We start from the raw sequence: 21,396 nt of genomic DNA on the forward strand, positions 1-21,396 counted from the left end.
CAGTTGTGTGCAAGGAAAGGAATCAAATTAACTGAAAAATAATTAATCCAAACATGGATTACGTGTAGTGGATTTGGATTGGAGTAGATAAAAGTTAGCAACTTTATCTACTAAGAAATAACAGAAAACTAGTAACAAAATTAATAATAATCATATACTTAATTAATTAGTTAAATAAATTGGTAGACATACACGGCCTAATTAGTTAAATAAATAATATTATAATGCTAATCCAAATCCTCAGCTACACGTTGGATTTGCGCGGTTTTTATGTCAACGTTCCATTTTTTGCCCCCCGATATATAAATAAACCCAACAACTCCTTTTTTTTCAACCCACCCATTCTAAACTTTCTATTCAAGAAAAAACACAGCACAATTTATAGCGAGAAGACGAAGACGAGAAATCAAAAAAATACAGCAGAAGAAGAAGAAAATGAAGCTTGTTTGGTCTCCTGATAATGCATTAAAGGCCTACATCGACACTGTTCAATCGGTGAGCTTCGATTCTGAAATCTAAATCTCGTTTTTTCGATCCTATTTCAATCAATTTTGAGATTTGATTTTTTTTTTTTGTGTGTTTCAGTGTGAGTTATTCCAAGAATCAAGTGTAGCGGAGCTGATCTCAGCCATGGCAGCAGGATGGAACGCTCAGCATATAGTAGAAACATGGTCACAAGGAGGTGTAATCGCAACAAGCATCGGTTTAGCGATAGCCAGCCGTCATACCGGCGGAAGACATGTTTGCATAGTCCCCGATGAACAATCGAAATCGGAATACACATACGCGATGACAGAGGCTGGAATGTCACCGGAAATTATCGTCGGGGAAGCGGAGGAAGTCATGGATCGAGTAGTAGACATAGATTTCTTGGTAGTAGATTCGCGGCGGAAGGATTTTGCCAAGGTTTTGAGGCTAGCGAAACTCGGAAACCGAGGTGCGGTTATGGTATGCAAGAACGCAAACGCAAGAGCTTCGAGTTTTAGATGGAGAAGTGTGGTGGAAGAAGAATCTCGGCGGCTTGTGAGGTCGGTGTTTTTGCCGGTAGGGAAAGGGCTTGATGTTGCTCATGTAGGAAGTAGTGGGGGAAATTCAAGGGCAAGGAAGGGTGAGAAGAAATGGATTACACATATAGATAGTCAATCTGGGGAAGAACATGTTATCAGAAAGGGAAGATGAATGTTGAAGAAGATGGTATATTTTCTCTGGTTTTCGTTTGTACAGATTATTCTTGGCCGGTTTGAGTTTTCTTTGTAGAAATTGATATTTATTTATTTATTTATTCTCTGATTCTTTCTCAGGTTTAATATCAAAGGGATAAAATTCCAGTTTTATTCTTAACCTTTCTAACGAAGTGATAATATACCCCGAAACTTAAGAATTCCTAAAATTTTATCCATAAAAACGTATCAAAGCTCCTAGAAGTGCAAAATAATAATAATAAATATAAATAAGATGCCTAGGTACTTAAATTGTTGGAGATGCAATAAGCATCCCGCAAACTGTGATTATTTTCCAACTGTGATATCGTGTCCATCTGATTCCATTTTTAGACCTAAATAAAAATGTTTTTAGGTTGAAAATAATATCGAGACTTCAAGTTGAAAACGTTAAATGATAAAATTTTATTATTTCTTATGCTCATATATACATATTTACTGAAAATGTTAAAAATAAATTTAAAGGATAAAGTATAAATTTAACTTCGTGGTTATGAGAGAGAACAAATTACGCATTCATGTACAAAACAATAACCTAACATTTATCAAATGATACAATTTTAAATCCCATTAACAAAAATTGAATTTTTTTTTATTAACAGGAAAAATACAATTTCAATCCTTATTGAAAGATCAAACGGTGAAGATGACCAAAACATGAAACTTTACGCTTCTTTTGTTAATAGGAAAAAAACTTATCTTTCATTCATGGATCTTAAAATTATATCATCTAATAAATGTTAGTTTTAAAATTGCATTGTCTTATTTATTTATACATGGAGACTAAACCTGTTCATTCAATAATGACCATATCCCCAAATTAAAACCTTATTCATATAAACCCTTGCTTCCTTCCTACAGAACTTATTGGAAAAACAAGGCAATATTATGGAGTTGTACATTCTCTTCTTGACATATAATATTCCCATTAGAGGCTCAACTTCACAGCACTATCAATCAAATGAAACATAAACAAATTCAAAATCCAGAATGTTAAAATTGAGATTATGGAAGCCATCAATGACCAAATTTACAAGCATTCCACTACAAACTAAACCCTAAGTACCCACTGAATTTTATTGAATGGTCATTCAAATTTACAACTATTGATTCTGTGAGAGAAAAGTGATTCTTACAAGGTCCATAAACACACTATACTATGCTCATCATGTCTTTGTAGTCTCTGCTCTTTAGGGGTCTTCACTATGCAGTTTGTTCCTCTCATTCCTTGTCAACTAGATTTTCTTGCCATGAAACAGAAAAATGTATTTCCAGTATCCCTAAATGTGCATGTGTTAACCTTCGAAAATCTTACGAGACACATGCTGAACTTTCCAAGAGTGCATTGTTTCAACTCATGAAATTTAGTCCCAGCTGTTCCTACTTCTTCTGAAGGCCTTCTTGTCTGAAAGAGCTTTCTTACTTTTAAGTCGTTTCTGCTCCCCTATGGCAGCCCTTCAAAGCATGAAAATTATAGATAATATACTCAACTTAGGTGTATATGGAGAGGAAAAGAAATCCTAACATCACACAAACTACATAGCTGCTCAATAAAATCTAAAGATAGAATAATTGGAGGCAAAAAGCATCCAGATGCCCTTCATCATTCCGATTTTGATCATTTATTTTTTTATCACGTTAAACCCAGCTTGACGACAGATTAGTTAGTTGTGAACACCTAATTCTGTAAAAAGAGCATTACTCATTTCACCTGAACCTAAGATTGTATTTTGTTATAGTTCGAAGTAAGATTTTTAAAGTTTCTCTATAGCTACATCACACATAAAAACCTAATTTCGAACTGTTAAAAATGCAAATTCCAAACGCTGATGAAATAAATGAAGCTCTGTTAACCAAGTTTTATGTTCAAAACTGAAATTTCTGATCACCAGGGGCTTAATGTAACCATAAAGATTAGGAACTTAATGTGTTAAATGAAAGAATCCACCAAAATCAGAATGATGAGGGGCCTCGGGATTCTTTTTTTTTTTCCAATAATTAATTATATGATTGTAGAACATGAATAGATAATAGAGCTCATACATCTTAGCAATTTTCTTCTTTTGCTCTTCTGAGGGAGGAGGTGGAACATAAGAAGCAGCATCAATAATAGCCTGTTTAGGTCATCAAGAAAACGTGAGAAATGGAAAAGTAGCCAACATGTTGAAAACATCACATTAACAGGAGTAGGTTAGGTATAACAGCTTGGTTATTAGCTGATAGGCATCATATTTAACAGACAATATTAGGGCTAGTGCCCCAATGTCTGCTCACCAATTAAAGAGAAAAATTTCAAAATTATGAGTTCAAGCACACAGTTATTTGTTATTAAAACTACGTAAAAGTTATCAGTCTTGGGTACCTGTAGCTTTGCCAAAGCGTCTTCAATGTTACCCCTGAGGGAAAATAGTAGAATTAAAGCAAAATCTACAGCATCAAGTACAAGGAAAAATTTGAACAAAGGACAGAAAGTGACTTCTGGGTTCTAGTCTTTGTTGAAGAAATCACAATCTCTCCCTCCTTGTTGATTCGATTCTTTTCCTGTTAATGAGCATAAAATATTTAGTTTACAAAAAATAGTAATTCTAGAAGACAAAACAAACAACAGGGACATATTTGATGATTCGTTCATTGTATAACCTTAATGTCAGAAAAACTGGACCCCCAAAAGAAAGGAGTAATAGTAAAATAAATATCTCACCTCCTTGTTGTGCACTTATTTCCATTTTCAACTGTCTTTTTCCTTTTAAAATTGGCAATTCTCTAAATTTAGGGTATTCTCAAAAAAAAAATCCCGACAGTCTAAATTCTATGTGCAGTGACCATCACTGGCAGATGCAGATCCTCAATCAAAATTTGAATTACATTTCCTACTGAAAAATTCTTTAAGTAGAAGAAACAAACCGTTTGCATAATCTTCTCCCTGATTCTTTCACTTAACCAGTATGCATTTTGAACATTGAAGCGCATGTCCACCTTGGTGCTCACTGTCCCAGTTAGATAAAAAATGCACTCAGTACAAGTCCTCAGAGATAGAGATCCTAAGAAAATGATGAAGTCGTGAATGGAACAAACCTTTATTCACATTCTGGCCTCCAGGCCCACCACTCCTAGCAAAACTCACATTGACATGATCTACATAGAAACATTGATGAAGTAGCATAAATATAATATTCAAGTGAACAAAGAATACACATGATAAATTCAAACCTAAGATGGTAATCCAGGTTTTAATAGTAGAAGACGCACTCTACTATTTCCAAATAGTGCAGAAGAAATTAGCAGAACTTTCCGAGAATCTCAAATTAGAAACAACAGAACCACTTCCAGTATATGCCAATCAGGTGCAAATAGACAAGAAACATATATGCAATCAGAGAAAGAAAAAGAATCACAGGAAGCACTCATACAGGATTCAGGAATGTCAATTGCAGCAGATTGAGTTTCAGGCATAAGGTTAGGACTGGCAAAAGAACACACAGATTACCTGATTGAAGCTATCACCCAAAGGATTAGTTTTCATTTATAACTTAAACTTAGTGCAATTAACATGGCAACCAAAGTAAAAGAAGAAGCTTACGATTGCTGGGTTAAAGAAAAGCAGCCTTTTATTAATAAAACATATAATCCAGATATTCTCTTCCCTTCTAACCCAGCTCCCTTGTAATCTAAAGCTCACAAATTTGGCTTATTACTTATAAATGACAAAATAAGGAGAGGTGAAATTCAATAAAGCCTGACTCATTGTTCTCCCGCGTTCATTTTTTCTGATTTTAACTTGCAATCAGAAAAATTTAATCTCATTCTCTTCCAATTTCAAGTAGCTTAAAAGGGAACAAGGCAAACTAATTATGAACAGGACACCGCAACTGAACCAATTGTTTTACTTCCCTTCAATTTCAGAAACTTGAAAACCCAGAAGTGAGTGAATCATTTGTATTTCTATATACTTTTTATCATAATAGAGAAAGGGAAAAAGATAAGTTGAAGTACCAATTGTGATTTTTGGGGGCGGCTCATTCCCAGCAGCGGCGGCTCGCTCCTCAGCTTCTTGTAGAAGCTGCTGAACCTGCGAGAGACGAGAAGAAACCTTCTTGTCATCGGAGGCGGCGCATCGAATCCGGGTGAAACTGAATTCGCGGCGTGTGAATTGCAGAGAAGTGGCACCTAGGGTAGGCAGCGAGAGACGGAGAGAAGGTGATGGTGATAAGGAAGAAGGCAATAGTAGCCTGTGACTGAGAACCTCCTTAAGGATCATGTTTGTGGTGATTCTAATGGCCCCCATTTTCGAGAGAAATAAAAACCTAGTAGAAGAAGACAGACAGTAGACAGGGACTGGCTTAGATTTTGTGGCTCTGCTCGACAGTGAGGTTTTCAAAGTTTTGATCTGATGGTTCCAAAATCCAGGTTTTCTACAATTTCATGATCCAGAATTCAAACTGCCATTTTTTTCCTCCCAATTCCATACCCTCAACATTTTCTTATTCTCAACAAAATTAAATTTAAATTAAAAAAAAAATACATATATAAAAATAAACCTTCCCCGCATAGTTGTGATTTAAAAGTTTACAAAATGGTACCTTGAGTTTCATTCCGTTAGCAAACACATACCAAATTGACTAGCAGTGTTAAAAGTCAAAGAAAAAATAGATAATTTGGTCCTTATATTTATTTATTTTATAAATTAAACCCCCTTATTATCTAATTATCACAAAAACAGTCAAAATAAAAAATAAAAATCAATTATACTATTTTTTTAATTTTTTTTTTATTCTTTCTATCTTCTCTCTCATCTTTCTTAATTTTTCTCTTTCTAGAATCAATTTGGAGTATAATTAAAGAAAGAATCAACGAAATCAAGTAAACTCAAATTATAAAAACTATCAACCGCATCTAATAAAAAAAAAACAAAGCCACAAGCCAAATACCCAAATATTAAACAGACCGATACTCTAAAATCACCGAAATCGCAGTATAAAAATTTGATATAATCAAAGAACCCACCAGATGAACAGGCTGGGTTTGCTTTCAAGTACTCACATGAGTTAGCATAACCCTTACGATCAATCAAATTACCACAAATTGCAGGATTTTGCACTCCCACATCGTTATGATCAGTAGTCGCATTGGCTGAAGATGATGAATTAGTGACGAATTCCATCATTTATCTATGAATTGCAGTAACACGGCTTGACCCGTTATCAAAAGCAGCTCCCAGGGTTGAATTTTCAGCAGCATAAGGGTCTCTAAAGATATCTACCCGGTTATAGAATAAAAACAATAAGATAATACTACATACTCCATAAAAACAATAGGGTTTCTGTAATTTGAGCTTACATGATTTCGTTGATAGTTTCTCTCTTTAATTATACCCAAATTGATTTTAGAGAGGGAAAAATTAAAAAAGATGAGAGAAGAGAGAAAGAAGAAAAAGAAGAAATTAAAGAGAAAAAGAAAATGGTATAGTGGATGTTTATTTTTTATTTTGGGGTTTGTTTATGACAATTAGATAATAATGAGGATTAATTTATAAAATAAATAAATATAAGGATCAAATTAATTCTTTTCCATTTGACTTTTAACACCGTTAGTCAATTTGGTATGTGTTTGTTAACGAAATGAACCTCAAGGTACCATTTTGTAAACTTTTAAACTACAAGGATGCTGATCGAAAACAGATGTAACCACAAGGTTTATTTTTGTACTTTTCTCATTAAACCCCTCTCAATTCCATAACGATTTACCAAATTTTAATTTTTACACTCAAATAGTTTTTTACCAGGTATAATTCAGGTTAGAGAGGTTAAGGGTGGGAACGATTTGGTTAATCAGTCCATTAGAGTATTTTATTAACCGAAACCGAACCTATTGGTTTTTAATACATTAAAACTAAAACTTGTCCATTAATATCAGTTAACCGTAATAGTAATAATGGTTAACCGGTTTTTTCGGTGAGATTGTTCGGTTATCGGTTTTTAACCATTTACCTTTTTCTTTCAATGGTTAACCAAAACGAGTGGTAAACCGTAATTTTTTTTAATAAAATCTTTATCAATAATTGTTAAATTACACATAATTTGAAATATACAAACAAAATCAATTTAAATGCAGCCTTCACATTCGTCAATTGAATGTGGAAACGTGAAAAGAATAAACCCACGTAAGAACCCAGGTGCATAAAAGTGGGGATTTTTTTAAATATACCTAAAAATCTAATACTCTTGCAACACCATTCATTATTAATTTACAGTAAAATAATTAGAAAGATAAAAAAGAAGAACTAATTTACAGTAAACAACTCCTATAAAAAAAATTACAGTAAACAATTAAAAAGATAAAAACATTGCTTCTTTGCTCCTCAAACAATGAAAGCTGGAATTAAAATGAATCTAAATGTAAGCTACTCAAGATCCATCCTTATCTTTGAACCTCCTTTCTTTTTCTATTTGCTTCTCAAGATCTAAAAGCAAGATCCATTCTAAGCCTCCTTTCTTTCTCTATTTGCTGCTCAAGATCCAGTCTTGAAGAAGATCTAGCTTTGCTTCTCACGACTGGAATAGATCGTACAAGAGGACAGAAAAGAGTGAAGGAAAAAAGATATATTGGTTTAGCTACTTCACCGACATATCTTCCTCAAGGTAAAAACTGTGGATCGGACACTCAATAGCTGTCGATAGATTTAGGGTTTTGTTATAATATATACCGAGCTAGTAAATCGTGCTCACGAGCGGCTCGTTTACAAATCGAGTCAAGCCGAGCTTTTATCGAGCCGACCACCGAGCCGCTCATGAGCGGCTCGGCTCATTTACAGCCCTACTCATGTTTGTTTGGGAGATAGACGAGTGGGACAGATGAGGGATAAGTCAAATTTTATACCCAAAAGGGGGTGGTATATGATAGCTCCCATTTATATAGGAGTTTTAGAACCTTTTTAGTGCATTTTTGCTTTGTTTCCTTTAGCTTTTGTACAGCTTTCACCCGCTTTTTGCAAAAATAAGTCTTTTCGAGTATTTATGGCAGTTTCCGTGTTTTCAGGTGTTTGAAGGCGTAGTCGAGTATTCCCGAATCAGACCCGGACCTTTTGGAGCAAACCCGGACAATCCAAGGACCGTCGAAGCACTTTTGGGACTCATCAGGGACTATTAGAGCGGATTTCGGAAGCCTAAGGACTAAAACGGAAGAAGAACCCGAAGTTTGCCCCATTTGGGAGCCTGTCTCGTCGAGACACATGCCTGTCTCGCCGAGACAGGCAGTGTCTCGCCGAGACACTGGGATGTCTCGACGAGACACCCACTCGTCTCGACGAGACAGTCCTTGTCTCGGCGAGACGAGGCGGGAGAGGCGCAAAAACGTCTCTCCCCAGCTGGAAACTCGACCAATTAAGCCTAATTGAGCCTAAATTGCTCGGGAAATGCCATTTTTACCCCCCAAGAAGCCTAGGGTTGCTGCCTATCACTATAAATAGGCAGCTTAACATATGACCTAGGGATCGTTTTTTCTCTTTTTCCACCAGAAACACTAGAATAGGACCTTTAATTTCTGCAGTGTAGTTTATTTTTCTTTTTGTATTCGAAGAACTGCTCAAGGGGTGGAGGCTCTACCTTGTTTACATTGTAATCAGACAAAACGGGTTTTGGATTTTCTATCTCTTTCCCTTAATCTCTATTGCATTTGTTTAAACATGATTTCGTCTATCATTAATTACATTTATGCTTGGATTGGTTCGTCTATGAACTGATCTCCATCCAATCTAGGATGGGGATGAAACTGTTGAGATTACTGTGAATGTTAGGGTTTAGGGTTTAAGACTTGCTATTGATCTGATTAGGTTGTGTGTGCCTTATGCCTAAATGACATTAGGAACATGATTAATTGCTAGAATGAGCATTGATAATGCTCAACTAGCACGTTTTTGTATATAATGTGCCTAATGCTTGTATCCCCTGATGTTGGTTAGATGATAGGAAGAATGGTTTCTGACCAAGGAACCATCTTCACCGAATTCGCATAAACCTGACTTCTCTAGAGACCACTAGGAATAAGGCTTCGTGGCTGGGCTACGGCTTAAGCCTTAATTGCCAATGAACCTAATGTTTTGCATGACCTAGGGTATATGCCTAATCAAGCCGTCACCCAAGTGCATGTGAATATGAAAGACAATACTGATCACATTAGTCTTTCACTTAGGGGCAATTACCTTCAATCTTTGGTTAAGCTTAAACCTGAACCCCTTTTACCTCATTCGTAATATTTAATCAATGAATTCCCCTACCTAGATTGTAACTACATTAAATCACAATCCACCCTGCGGCATGTTCTGTTTATTACTTTCCTAGTTTAGGCATTTATTTCTGTAGTTTATCAACCAAATTGCTTTCGACCCCGCTGAATAGACAAATTCCCAGTTGAATTTGGCTGATTAGGATAGTAGTCCTTGTGGTTCGATCTCGTGCTTAGCACTGTATTACTTGATGCGATAGGATACACTTGTCCTGTTAATTGCTATATACTTTACGAGCATCAAGTTTTTGGCGCCGTTGTCGGGGACTACTGTAATTTTGATTAGTTTAATTTTGATTGGTGCAGTTTGTTTGTTTGGCTTACCATGAACCGACGTTCTCAGAGTCATTCTCCATTACGGTTTGATCCTGATATAGACCGTATTTCTCGCAGGATAAGGAAAGAACGCCAGGCAGCCTCGCTTAGACAGAGAGCCGACGAGAACTTCAACACAACAATCCAAGAGGAAGTTTGTGAAGAGGAACCAATGGCAGACAGGTCTATTATGGAATTGCTGAAGGCACAGAGGCCGGCTGCGACCTCCAGCATCCTTGATCCCGAGATTGCGGCAGCCTCCTTTGAGATCAAACCGGCAATGATTCAGATGATCCAGAATTCGGGTCAATTCGGTGGGGATTACCATGAAGATCCCAATGCACACCTCAACAAATTCATGGAATACTGCGGCACATTCAAGTACAAGGATGTGACGCCTGAACAAGTTTTCATGAAGCTGTTCAGGTTTTCTCCGAAGGATGATGCTGCAGACTGGCTGAGCTCACTAGCACCGGGTTCTCTGACTGATTGGAACGTCACAATGGCCGCATTCTTGGCTAAATTCTTCCCACCGTCGAAGACTACACAGTTCAAGAGCGACATCACTTCGTTCCGACAATTTGAGAGTGAGAACCTGCATCTGGCCTGGGAGAGATTTCAGAAATTGTTGAGGAAGTGCCCCCACCACGGTTTTGAGGTTCACCATCTTGTTGACTTGTTCTACTCCGGTATCACTTCTGCTAGCAGAGCTTCACTGGATGCAGCGACAGGAGGTAATCTGTTCAACAAGACGGCAGCTCAAGCTTACAGTCTGGTAAAGGAGCTAGCCGAGAGAAGTGCACATTGGCAAATAGAAAAGCCAAGTCAGAGGAGGGGAGTATTTGCAGTAGCTGCCCCTAGTACACCTGCAGAACCTGATCCACAAATTGCAGCACTGACTGAGAAGATGGACCTCCTGGTAGCTCAGTTTCAGAAACCTGAGGTTGTGGCAAAGTGTGAACTTTGTAGTGGCGGTCACAAGAACGTTGAATGCCCGATGGTTATCGAGTCTGTGAACTACATCAAACAGTTTGGGCCTTACAACGCACCTTGGAGACAAAATCACCCAGGGTTCAGTTGGTCCAACAACCAGGCGGCTCTGGGACCACCAGGATTTGCAGCTCCTCCACCCAATCAGAACCAGAACCAAAACCAGGGGCAAAGGCCCAAAAGTGGGATGGAGGAAAAGATTGATGATATGGTGAAGATCCTCGGAACAATGGAAGGCAGGCTAGCCAATAATGGTGAAGATCTTCTTTTATGCTAAGTTATAAGTTTACTCAGCTCGTGCTATGTTCTCATGCTGACTTCATTTTGTCTTACTTTTGATTCCTGTTCTTACTTATAATCATACTCAGCATTGAACAAACACATTAGTACAATTAAATCAAAGCACTTAAATTTAATTGTCTTAATCATGGATTAACTTAAATAATTTTGTCAAATCAAAATCATGTGGAAAGGTGTTTCAACAAACTCCCCCATTTTGATGTTGGCAAAATATTTAATTATGGAACTCAGTTTTGAAATTCCCCATGATTGAATTATCTTTCATTCTTCTGAAGTTACTCCCCCGTGAGGGTTGCATCTATTGACTCAATTTAACTCTAAACCTTCTAAGATTTAATTGAGAGAAATTAAGACATGCTATTACTGACTTAGTTCAATTCTAGACCTTCCAAGATCTAATTCAGATGAGCCTAGGTCAGCTTTCAGAAGAGGTCAATGCTTGGAACATATATTTACTCAGTGTGATACACGGTCAGTTTAGGTATCAGAGTTTTTATGGAGTCATGTATCAGAGTAATGAAAAGATGTATCAGAGCTAATGTGTACTGAGTATATTTTACTTGTATGTCCCTTTTTAATTTTGTTTGTTTGTTCATTTAAGACAGATCAGCATATAGCACAAGTAAACATCGCATATAGATAAGTCAGTTTGAAATAAAAAAAAATGCTTAAGATAGATAGATGGTCAGCATTAACAAAATAGAACACGCCAGATAACACTACAAGTTAAGATCTAAGACTGGCTAATCTATTTCTTCCTGTTGACTTGAGCTTGGTTAACAATGCCTTTGCCTTTGGCGATTCTTTGTTGCTGACCCTGATTGCCTGGCTTGGGCTGAGTTCCGGAACCACATGCTTCCCCCGATTTGTGCTGAGTTCCATCAGCTCGTTCTTTCTCCCCCGTTTTACCAGCATCGGGTTGAGGAGGAGAAAAGGTGTCATGAAGAACAACACGAGTCAGTTTTGATGAGTACGCTTGGAGTTGACTCATACTCTCCTTAAGACCGTTGAAAACTGCCATGCCATCATCTAGAGTGGAAGTGGGGATCCTAATGGTAGCACTGAGCATACTGAGAAGATACTCTTGAGATTTCCCGATCCAAGTGATAGTGTCAGTCATCTTGGCATATGCTTGATGATACATCTTGAGCAAAGCCACATCATAGAACTGACGTTGAGCATTTGTATGCCGGACATGTTTAAATGTGGCTTGAGAGTACTGCAGAATCTCATCGGTCTTCACTTGGTCAGTGTCCATTTCTTCTTTACTCAAGTTGAGTAGACGAATGGCTTCACCAATTTGCTCGATGGAACACTGGGAGGAGGAGGAGATTAGTTCACGAGCTCCGGTCAGCTCAGAGGTCAGCTGGGTGAAGTGTTGATTAACCTCAGCAGAGGTTGCATATGTTGATTTCACAACTGAGATGACATTGAGTTACCCTTGGATGGCGTTCATGTGGTTCACCATCGTCAGCTGGAGTTCAGCCAGCTTCACGATAGATTCTTGCTTGGGTTGTTGAGAAGCGAAGGTAGTCATGACACTCACCAAATATGTGAGACCCTTGATCTCGTTCAAGAGCTGAGTGACAGAGGAGATTTGTGTAGGCTCAACATGGACAGACCCAGCAGCATCGGCATGAGTTTGGTTAATATCCTAGAGTAGGGATTAAGCTGAGTCAATGATTCTATGCCCAGACTCAGTGGCATTCAGGTAAGTATAAGTTGTGTCAGGATTTTACTCAACGGCTGGAATATGGGTAGCACCGGATGGTGGAGGAGTGTGGTGCTTTCCAAAAAGAGATGTGCCAGCTTGGTCAGCAGCTGGGCTTTTATTCAGGTCAGCATCAGGAACTGACTGGTCATCATTCTGCGATACAGGAGTAGGAAGAGATGGATCGGTAGAGATATTGACCTGCTCAGTATCAGTCTGAGGTTGAGTAGATGCAGGAGGTTGAGGCAACTCAGAGCTGACTTGAGTAGGATTTTCCTTTGCTTGCTCGTTATCTTGAGCAGTTTGGACTTCGAGCACTTGCTTGGTAGAAATTTGACCTTTGGAAGCAGCTTGGTCGGCTTGTTACTCAGCTTGAGAAACAGAGGCTTGCTTTTCCTTGAATTTGTCTGGAGTTGGCTCAGTGTCGGTGGAGAAGAATTCAAACTAAAGTCTGGTCAGGTCAGTGATTGGTTCTCTGAGCGGGGAATCATCCAGTAGGTCGATGAGGTTAGACTTGTGAGCCTTGCATTTGAAACGCTTATCGGAGTTGACCTCTTTGGTTGGAGGTGAGGGATCTGCTGGAATAGAGTCAAAAGACTCAGAAGAAGAGTTCAGCCCTAGGTCAGCATGGATATTTTTCACCGCTTTGTCTTTTGCTGTTGACTCAGCTTGCTTTTTAGTTGGCTCAGCATCAACTGACTTATTCTGCTCAGCAGCCACTATCTCATCATCAAATGTCTTCTCAGAATCGAACTGACCTCCAATATCACCCAATTCATCTTCCTGGTCAGTAGGGGTTTTCTCAAGATCAATCTCTTGGCTTCTCACAAAGTGGGAGTTGTCGGAGACAACAAAGTCAAGAGGTGTGGCATCTATTGGGTTCAACCCAGAAGTTTTCTTCTTCTTCTTCAGAGGTACCTCCGGAGTATCCTCACTTTCTTCCTCAGGCTCAACTGGCCTTTTTCCTGCTGACTTAGCTTGCTCAGTATCAGCTTTTTGTGCACTTGAGACAACACAAATTTTCTTTAGAGCCGTGTTAACGTCCTTAGCGGCTTGGTCAGCTTTTCGCTTTTTATCCTGTCTTGTGCGGTCAGTGGGATGTTTTATCACTACTTTCTTTCCCTTCTTGGTTGGCACATCTTGTGCTTCTTCAACCATGGCCCCTTTCCTTTTTTGGGTAGGATGGGTTGGTCGTAGGCCAAACCGAATAGTATGCCAGCAGTAATTTCCGTACCCCAAACTTCAATTTCCTCGACCAAGATCACTTTGTAGTCCATGAGTATGCGGGTGATAAGAGATCCTAGCCTGAGTGTGCCGGTACTTCGTTGAAATGCGCCGACAAGAAACACGAGCATGTGAGTGGCTTGTAGGTCAGCATATGCCAGATAAAGCACTGTTCAAAGTTAGATGAGGAGGATTGGGAGTTGACCTTAGGAAATATGAAATTGGTCAGAATATAGTGGGCCATTTTCTGATTTTGACCCATACAGGTGCTAGCAATTTCTCCTTTGTGACCAGGGGGTTTACAGAACTCAATAGGGTAGTCGATTTTGTTAGTCATTTGTGGTTCTGAGTTCGTTCCTTCATTCTTCAGTTTAAGCAGTGTAGCGAGATAGGGAGGATTGACGAAGATTTTCTTCCCTTTGACCTTGGTAACCATGTAGTCACTGTCATCAGCAGCAGCTTTTAAATTGGTGTAGAATTCCCTTACCAATTCAGGATAGGTGGCTTCACGGAGAGAAAACGGCTCGGTCCAGCCATTTTTGGAGATCCATTCATAAAAGGGTTGTTCAGCTTCTACAAACCCCTTAGAAAACCAGCGGGAACGATCGACCTTGCATCCCCTTACGCTATTAAAAACCAGAGAATAGGTGTTTTCCTTTGGTTTCTTTCCATTCTCCTTTTTCTGTTTCTTTGATGGAGTTGCTTGGTCAGCATGAGAATTATTTCTTGGAGTGGTGACCTTAGATTGGTCAGGCTGACCAAGTCCTTGAGACTTAGTTGAGGTCTCCTCACGTTCCTGCTCAGTATGAGACGAAGGATTTTCATCGAAACGATTTTTATCGTAATCGGCACCGGAGATGTTTTGAGAATTAGACATGATATTCTCAAGGATTTTCGAGAAGTTTTAGGATTCAAGAGAGTGAGAGATTGAATGCCAGAATTTTCGAGTGTAAAGAGATATGAGTGGGAATTCGTCCACTATTTATAGGGGTGTCGAGTTGATCTGATACGTTGAAGTGGCGGTTGGACCTCGAGATGATCAAACAACAATTATCTCTGGCATTAATGATATGTTCGACGCATGTGTTTTCTAATTATTACGCTTATGTCATCCTAGGTGGCTATTTAATGGTGCGTGCTAGCATTTAATGTGCAAGTGGATTTACTCAGTATGTAGAATTCTAAACGTTTGATATACTGAGGGCTCAGTTTTACGTAGAATAAATTTCTATGCAAAGTAACTCAACCTATAGTAATCACTCAGCATATATGTCTACTCAGCATAAGGTGATTCTATGTTATTCGAAACTGCTCAGTTTGTGGAAGTTACTTAGCATGCAATAACTACTCAGCATATAGTATAATCACTCAATATTATTTTAGCACATATTATTGAAGAGGATTACACATACCGATAGCTTCCCTTAGTATGCTGAATTGCTCATGAGCCAAAGCATTTGTGAAGATATCCGGAAGCTGTTCATCTGTTGGTACGTAGGTCAGCTTGATCTCACCCTTGAGTATATGGTCTCTGATGAAGTGATGCCTTATGCTGACATGCTTCATCATGCTGTGTCGGGTTGGATTTTTGGACAGGTCAATAGCGCTTTTATTGTCGCACTTGACTTCGATAGTTTCTATTTGCACTCCATAATCCTCAAGTTGTTGCTTAATCCATAGGACCTGGGCCACACAGCTTCCAGCAGCAATGTACTCAGCTTCAGTTGTAGACAGGGCAACTGATGACTGCTTCTTGCTGAACCAAGACACTAGACAGCTTCCAAGGAAGTGACATCCTCCAGAAGTACTCTTACGCTCTAGCTTGTCCCGTCCATAGTCAGCATCAGTGTATCCAATGAGTGTAAAGTCATTTGAATTTGGATACCATAAATCTGCATTAACTGATCTTTGCAAATATCTAAAAATTATTTTCACAGCTATAAGATGAGATTCTCTGGGGTCAGCTTGGTATCTTGCGCAATAACATACTGAGTACTGAATGTCAGGCCTACTAGCAGTAAGATAAAGTAAAGAGCCAATCATACCTCGATATAATTTGCTATCTACTGACTTACCTTTTTCGTCAGCACAAAGGACAGTGTCAGTACCCATTGGGGTAGATATGGGCTTACATTCTTCTATATCGAATTTATTTAACATTTCTTTGGCGTACTTAGACTGACTAATGAAGATGTCATTCTTCCCTTGCTTGATTTGAAGTCCAAGGAAAAAGTTGAGTTCGCCCATCATAGACATCTCGAACTCAGTTTGCATCTGTTTACTAAATTCTTTGTGCATAGATTCATTAGTAGCACCAAAGATTATATCATCTACGTGTATCTGAGCCAGCAGGGTATCCTTACCCTTTTTCTTAATGAATAAGGTTGTGTCAGCTTTACCTCTGATGTAGTTCCTGGTCAGTAGGAAACTGGTCAACCTCTCATACCAAGCACGTGGTGCTTGCTTCAGGCCGTATAGGGCCTTCTTGAGTTTATAAACGTGGTTTGGAAGTTTTGGATCTTCAAACTCAGGAGGCTGACTAACATATACCTCTTCGTTTATAAATCCATTAAGAAATGCACTTTTGACATCCATTTGAAATAATTTAAAGTTCATATAGCTAGCATATGCACACAATATTCGTATTGCCTCTAACCTAGCAACATGAGCAAAGGTCTCACCGTAGTCAATGCCTTCTTGCTGACTATAGCCTTGGGCTACCAGTCGGGCTTTGTTCCTGACTACATTGCCTTGCTCATCTAGTTTATTTCTAAAGACCCACTTAGTTCCTATGGTCTTTTGATTCCTAAGTTTTGGTACTAAATCCCATACCTCATTTCTTTTGAACTGATCAAGCTCCTCTTGCATAGCATTGATCTAGTGTTCGTCGTGCTCAGCTTCTGAGAAGTTCTTTGGCTCATGTACTGAGACGAATGCAACATTGCTGGGATACTTTCTAAGCTGATCTCTCGTCATCAGCTTGTTTTCAGCAGCATCAAAAATGGACTTCTCCGAGTGTCCTCTTGGAATTTTGAATTCTTTAGGTAATGTTGAGTTTTCTGGAATATGTGTTTCTACAAAATCTGCAGGAGTAGATTGGTCAGCAAAGGTAATTTTGGGTTCGTGTTTACCTTTGATCAGCCCTTGTGGTGATGACTCAGCGGCTCCATTTTGGTCAGTGGAAGCTGAGCTTGGGTCATCTTCGGCGGACTGAGTTGTCTTTCCTGCAGGGTCAGTTTCGTCGAACTCAATATGTACAGACTCTTCTACAACCTGAGTTCGTTTATTATACACCCTATATGCTTTACTGTTAGTTGAGTACCCTATCGCTTCGTCAACTTTAGCATCGAATTTAGTAAGGTTTTCTTTTGTATTGAGTATAAAACATTTACACCCAAAGGCATGAAAGTAGCCAATGTTGGGCTTTCGTCCCTTCCAAAGTTCATAAGGGGTTTTCTTAAGTATAGGTCTAACTAAAGCCCTATTTAGTATGTAGCATGCTGTGTGAACAGCTTCACCCCAGAAATACTTTGGAAGCCTATTTTCGCTCAACATTGTCCTAGCAATTTCAACTATTGTTTTGTTCTTCCTTTCGACAACCCCATTTTGTTGAGGAGTCTTAGGAGCAGAAAAATTATGGTCAATGCCACTGACTTCACAGAATTCATCAAACTGTTGGTTTTTGAATTCTCCGCCATTATCATTTCTAATATGAGCTACTTTTAGGTCTTTGTCAGATTCAAGCCTTTTGACTAATGTGGAAAACATCTCAAATGTTTCATCCTTGCTACTCAGCAAGATGATCCAAGTATACCGAGAGAAATCGTCTACAATGACTAAGGCAAATTTCTTACTGCCCAAGCTGAGTGGCTGGACAGGTCCGAAAAGGTCTAAATGTAGTAATTCCAATGGACGCTTGGTTGAGACAATATTTTTATTTTGAAAAGACTTTTTTTGTTTGTTTACCTTGCTGACAAGCATTACATAGTTGATCTTTTTCAAATCTCAGTTTGGGCAATCCCTCAACTAATTGCTTTCTTGCTAATTTGGCAAGGAGGTCCATGCTTACATGACCAAGTCTCCTATTCCATAGCCATGAATTATTTTCCTTTGACACTAAGCATATATTTTTCGAAAACTGTTTTTCTAAACTCAACATGTATACATTGTCAACACGAGGGGCAGTTAAAATCAAATCGTTTTTTTTCCTCGAGTATCCGACACTCAGTGGCATCAAATACAACCTTTCTACCGTTGTCACATAGCTGAGCTACGCTCAATAGGTTATATTTGAGACCCCTGACTAAGGAGACTGACTCAATAGTAGGGTTACCTCCGATAGTACCTGATCCTACTATCTTACCCTTTTTTATTGTCTCCAAAGCTTACGTTTCCACCTCGTTTACGCTCAAGTGTGATGAACTGAGTTTCATCACCAGTCATATGCCCCGAGCATGCGCTGTCAATATACCACAGCTTAGATTTCTCCGTGCATCTCAGGCTCATCTGCAATTTGAACTATTCATCTTTAGGTACCCAATTCTTTTTGGGTCCTCGTTGGTTAGCATGAACAGGTGAAACATCATATTTTATTTTGTGACGACATACATTTATGGTGTGGCCGTTTTTACCACAGAAGTCACAATAAGTTACCCTTTTAGGGTGATGTTGAGTTTGGTCAGCACGATTGTGCTGAGCATGCCAGCATACCTTAGTGGTATGGCCTTTCTTTCTGCAGCAGTCACATTGGACATTCCGCCGAGTATACCAACACACATCTATGGTGTGCCCTCTTTTTCCACAACAGTCACACTGACTGTTCTGCTGAGTATACCGTTTATGCTAACCAGTACCTTGATACTCAGCATTGGGATAGAACCCTTTCTTAGCCGATTTATTCAGCTGGTTCTGTATGGTTGTGATGTCCTTTCTAAGTTTCTTTGACTCAGTTTGGACTTCCGAGACAAAACTATGCATGACTTTTAGATTTTCATCTTGCCTGGTGTTGTCTTGGAGAAGATATCGGAGGTCACTCAGTTTGACCTCTTCTATCTCATCACATCGCCTGCTGAGTGCCTTTATTTTCTTATTGCACTTTTTGGTTAGTGTATATAGATCACTCAGGGCGTTGACCATTTCATTTCTAAGCAAGAGAAGAGATACTACCTCGTTGGAGTGTTCCTCTTGTTCAGATTCTTCTGAGGGGTCAGCTTGCTCAGAGCGAGTATGGTCAGCAGCGTCATCGGCCATGAAACAGATATTTGCTGACTCGGTGGCATCAGCTTCTGATGATGTTGACTCATCGTTGTCACTCCATGTGGCCACCATTGCCTTTCTGCTCCCCATCTTTTCTTTCTTTAAGTTGGGGCAGCTTGACTTAATGTGCCTAGTTTGATGGCACTCGAAGCATGTGACAGGCTTTAAGCTGTCCTTCTTATATCTGCTGTCACTGGACTCAGCTCTGTATTTGTCGCCTCTTCTGAATGGCCTTTTGCTATTCTTGTCACTTTTTCTAAACAGCTTCTTCATCTTTCTTGTGAACATGGCCATTTACTCATCATCTGATGAGTCAGCTTCAGTCGAGTCAGCTTTCATGACAAGAGATTTTTGCTTCTTGTCTTCTGACTTTTCTTTTGCTTCAAAGTTTTTCATGGAGATCTCATGGGTCAGCAGAGATCTGATCAGCTCGTCATATTTGTACGTGGTCAAGTCCTGAGCTTCTTCCACATCTGTCTTCTTAGCTTGCCAGCTCTTGGGGAGACTCCTCAATATTTTCTTCACCTGTTCCTCTTCGGTGAAATTCTTTCCGAGTCTCTTGAGCTCATTTATGATATTGGTGAACCTTGAGTTCATCTCCGAGATGTCTTTGTTTTCATTCATCTCGAACAGCTTGTATAGTCTCATGTGTTGGTTTACTTTAGACTCTTTGACCTTGCTTGTGCCTTCATAGGTCACCTCCAGCTTTTTCCATATCTCATGTGCTGACTCGCAACCTAAGATTTTATTGTACTCTGCAGCATCTAGAGCGAAGCATATTGATAGCCGAAGCATTATTTTGTAGTTTCTTAAGGTCATCTTCTAACCACTCAATTTCACTCTTAACAACTTTCTCATTGTTAACAGTTTTGTAAGGCACGAATGGGCCTTGGACTATTGCAAGACACACACTCATGTTTGTAGCTTGAATAAAGTTTTTCATCCTATTCTTCCAGAATGTATAGTTTGATCCGAAGAACAAGGGAGGCCGACTAATTGATAATCCCTCTGGGAGTATCTGTGTTGTCTGATTTCCTAGAAGGAAACAAGTGTTGTTCTCAGCCATTTATCGGGATCAGCTCAAGATAGTTATATCTTTGAGTAGTGAGCTACTGAGCTCTGATACCACTTGTTGGTCCCATGTAATTAGTTCCAAGGGGGGGTTTAGGAACTAATATAACTCTTTTGTTTAATTATGATGACTTAATGTAATTCTTTGAATTTTTCAACTCAGTTTTGGTCAGCACGGCTGAGTGAGGTGTAAGACAGCTTTAGTCAGACACTGACTAGAACTGTTTTACTTGTGAGTTGGGAATTGACACTTTTGTGGTCAGCTTCCAACTCAGCACTCTGATTTACTCAGTGTCAGCTTAATCAATTTATATACTGAGTAATTATAGCAAGCAACACATACAAATATATATTGAGAGAAAGGGTTAGAAATAACTCAGCAGACTTATCCTGGTTCGGCCTCTCCGCCTATGTCCAGTCCCTAGAATCCCTCCGGGCTTTTTCAATCCACTATTGAGCTTTTTAAAGGTAGAGCACAAACCGTTTACAAGGCAGTTGAATATGCAAGAGTACCGTCCTCTATTCTTCTACTCAACTCCACTAAGCGCTACAACCCATCACTTAGATTTTCTCTACCGCTGAGCACTAAAATCGAGTACTCAGCACCACTTTCTCAACTTTTACAATTGATACAAATTTGTTATTTTTAGATGGAGAACACTTTAGATGATTACAAAATCAATCTAGACTTTTACACAAAAATATGAATTTGGTGTAAGAATCTCTTTTCTTGTTTGAATGTGCTTTGTATGTATGCTTTTTTTTTTTTGGCCAAGAATCCAAGTGATGAACTTGTCATTTTATAGTTGAAATCTGAAGTCTCAATCATTTGAATATGGATCTATCCGTTGAATTCAAACGGCTCTTCTTGCGTCATTGTTCTGGTCAGCTTCAGATTTGTAGGCCAATCCTGTCGTCTGAAATTAGCAGGCATCAGGCTTGTCTTCTTCCCGCAGGTTTGTCTTCTAGTGCCAGTTTCGTCTTTTAGCTAGAGGACAGTTGACCCATGCGCCTCGAAATTGACTTTGT

At 39.0% G+C, this 21,396-nt stretch overlaps 2 protein-coding genes across 2 annotated transcripts; one reads left to right on the forward strand and one right to left on the reverse strand.

Annotated features, from left to right (window-relative positions):
- Window positions 1–322: 322 nt before the first annotated feature.
- On the forward strand, window positions 323–1,316 carry LOC136213514 (uncharacterized). Its single transcript, XM_066002831.1, has 2 exons — window positions 323–495; window positions 586–1,316. Exons 1-2 carry the CDS (start codon window positions 436–438, stop codon window positions 1,177–1,179), a joined length of 654 nt encoding a protein of 217 aa, XP_065858903.1. The 5' UTR covers window positions 323–435; the 3' UTR covers window positions 1,180–1,316.
- An 885-nt stretch (window positions 1,317–2,201) lies between these two features.
- Window positions 2,202–5,704, reverse strand: LOC136210606 (uncharacterized). Its single transcript, XM_066001942.1, has 7 exons — window positions 5,214–5,704; window positions 4,296–4,355; window positions 4,125–4,207; window positions 3,697–3,761; window positions 3,583–3,616; window positions 3,264–3,334; window positions 2,202–2,675 (listed from the first exon to the last, which is right to left on the reverse strand). The coding sequence occupies exons 1-7, from the start codon at window positions 5,503–5,505 to the stop codon at window positions 2,585–2,587; spliced, it is 696 nt and encodes a 231-aa protein (XP_065858014.1). The 5' UTR covers window positions 5,506–5,704; the 3' UTR covers window positions 2,202–2,584.
- Window positions 5,705–21,396: the final 15,692 nt, after the last annotated feature.

This window comes from Euphorbia lathyris, chromosome 1, assembly GCF_963576675.1.
Source record: "Euphorbia lathyris chromosome 1, ddEupLath1.1, whole genome shotgun sequence".
Classification (NCBI taxonomy): Eukaryota; Viridiplantae; Streptophyta; class Magnoliopsida; order Malpighiales; family Euphorbiaceae; genus Euphorbia; species Euphorbia lathyris.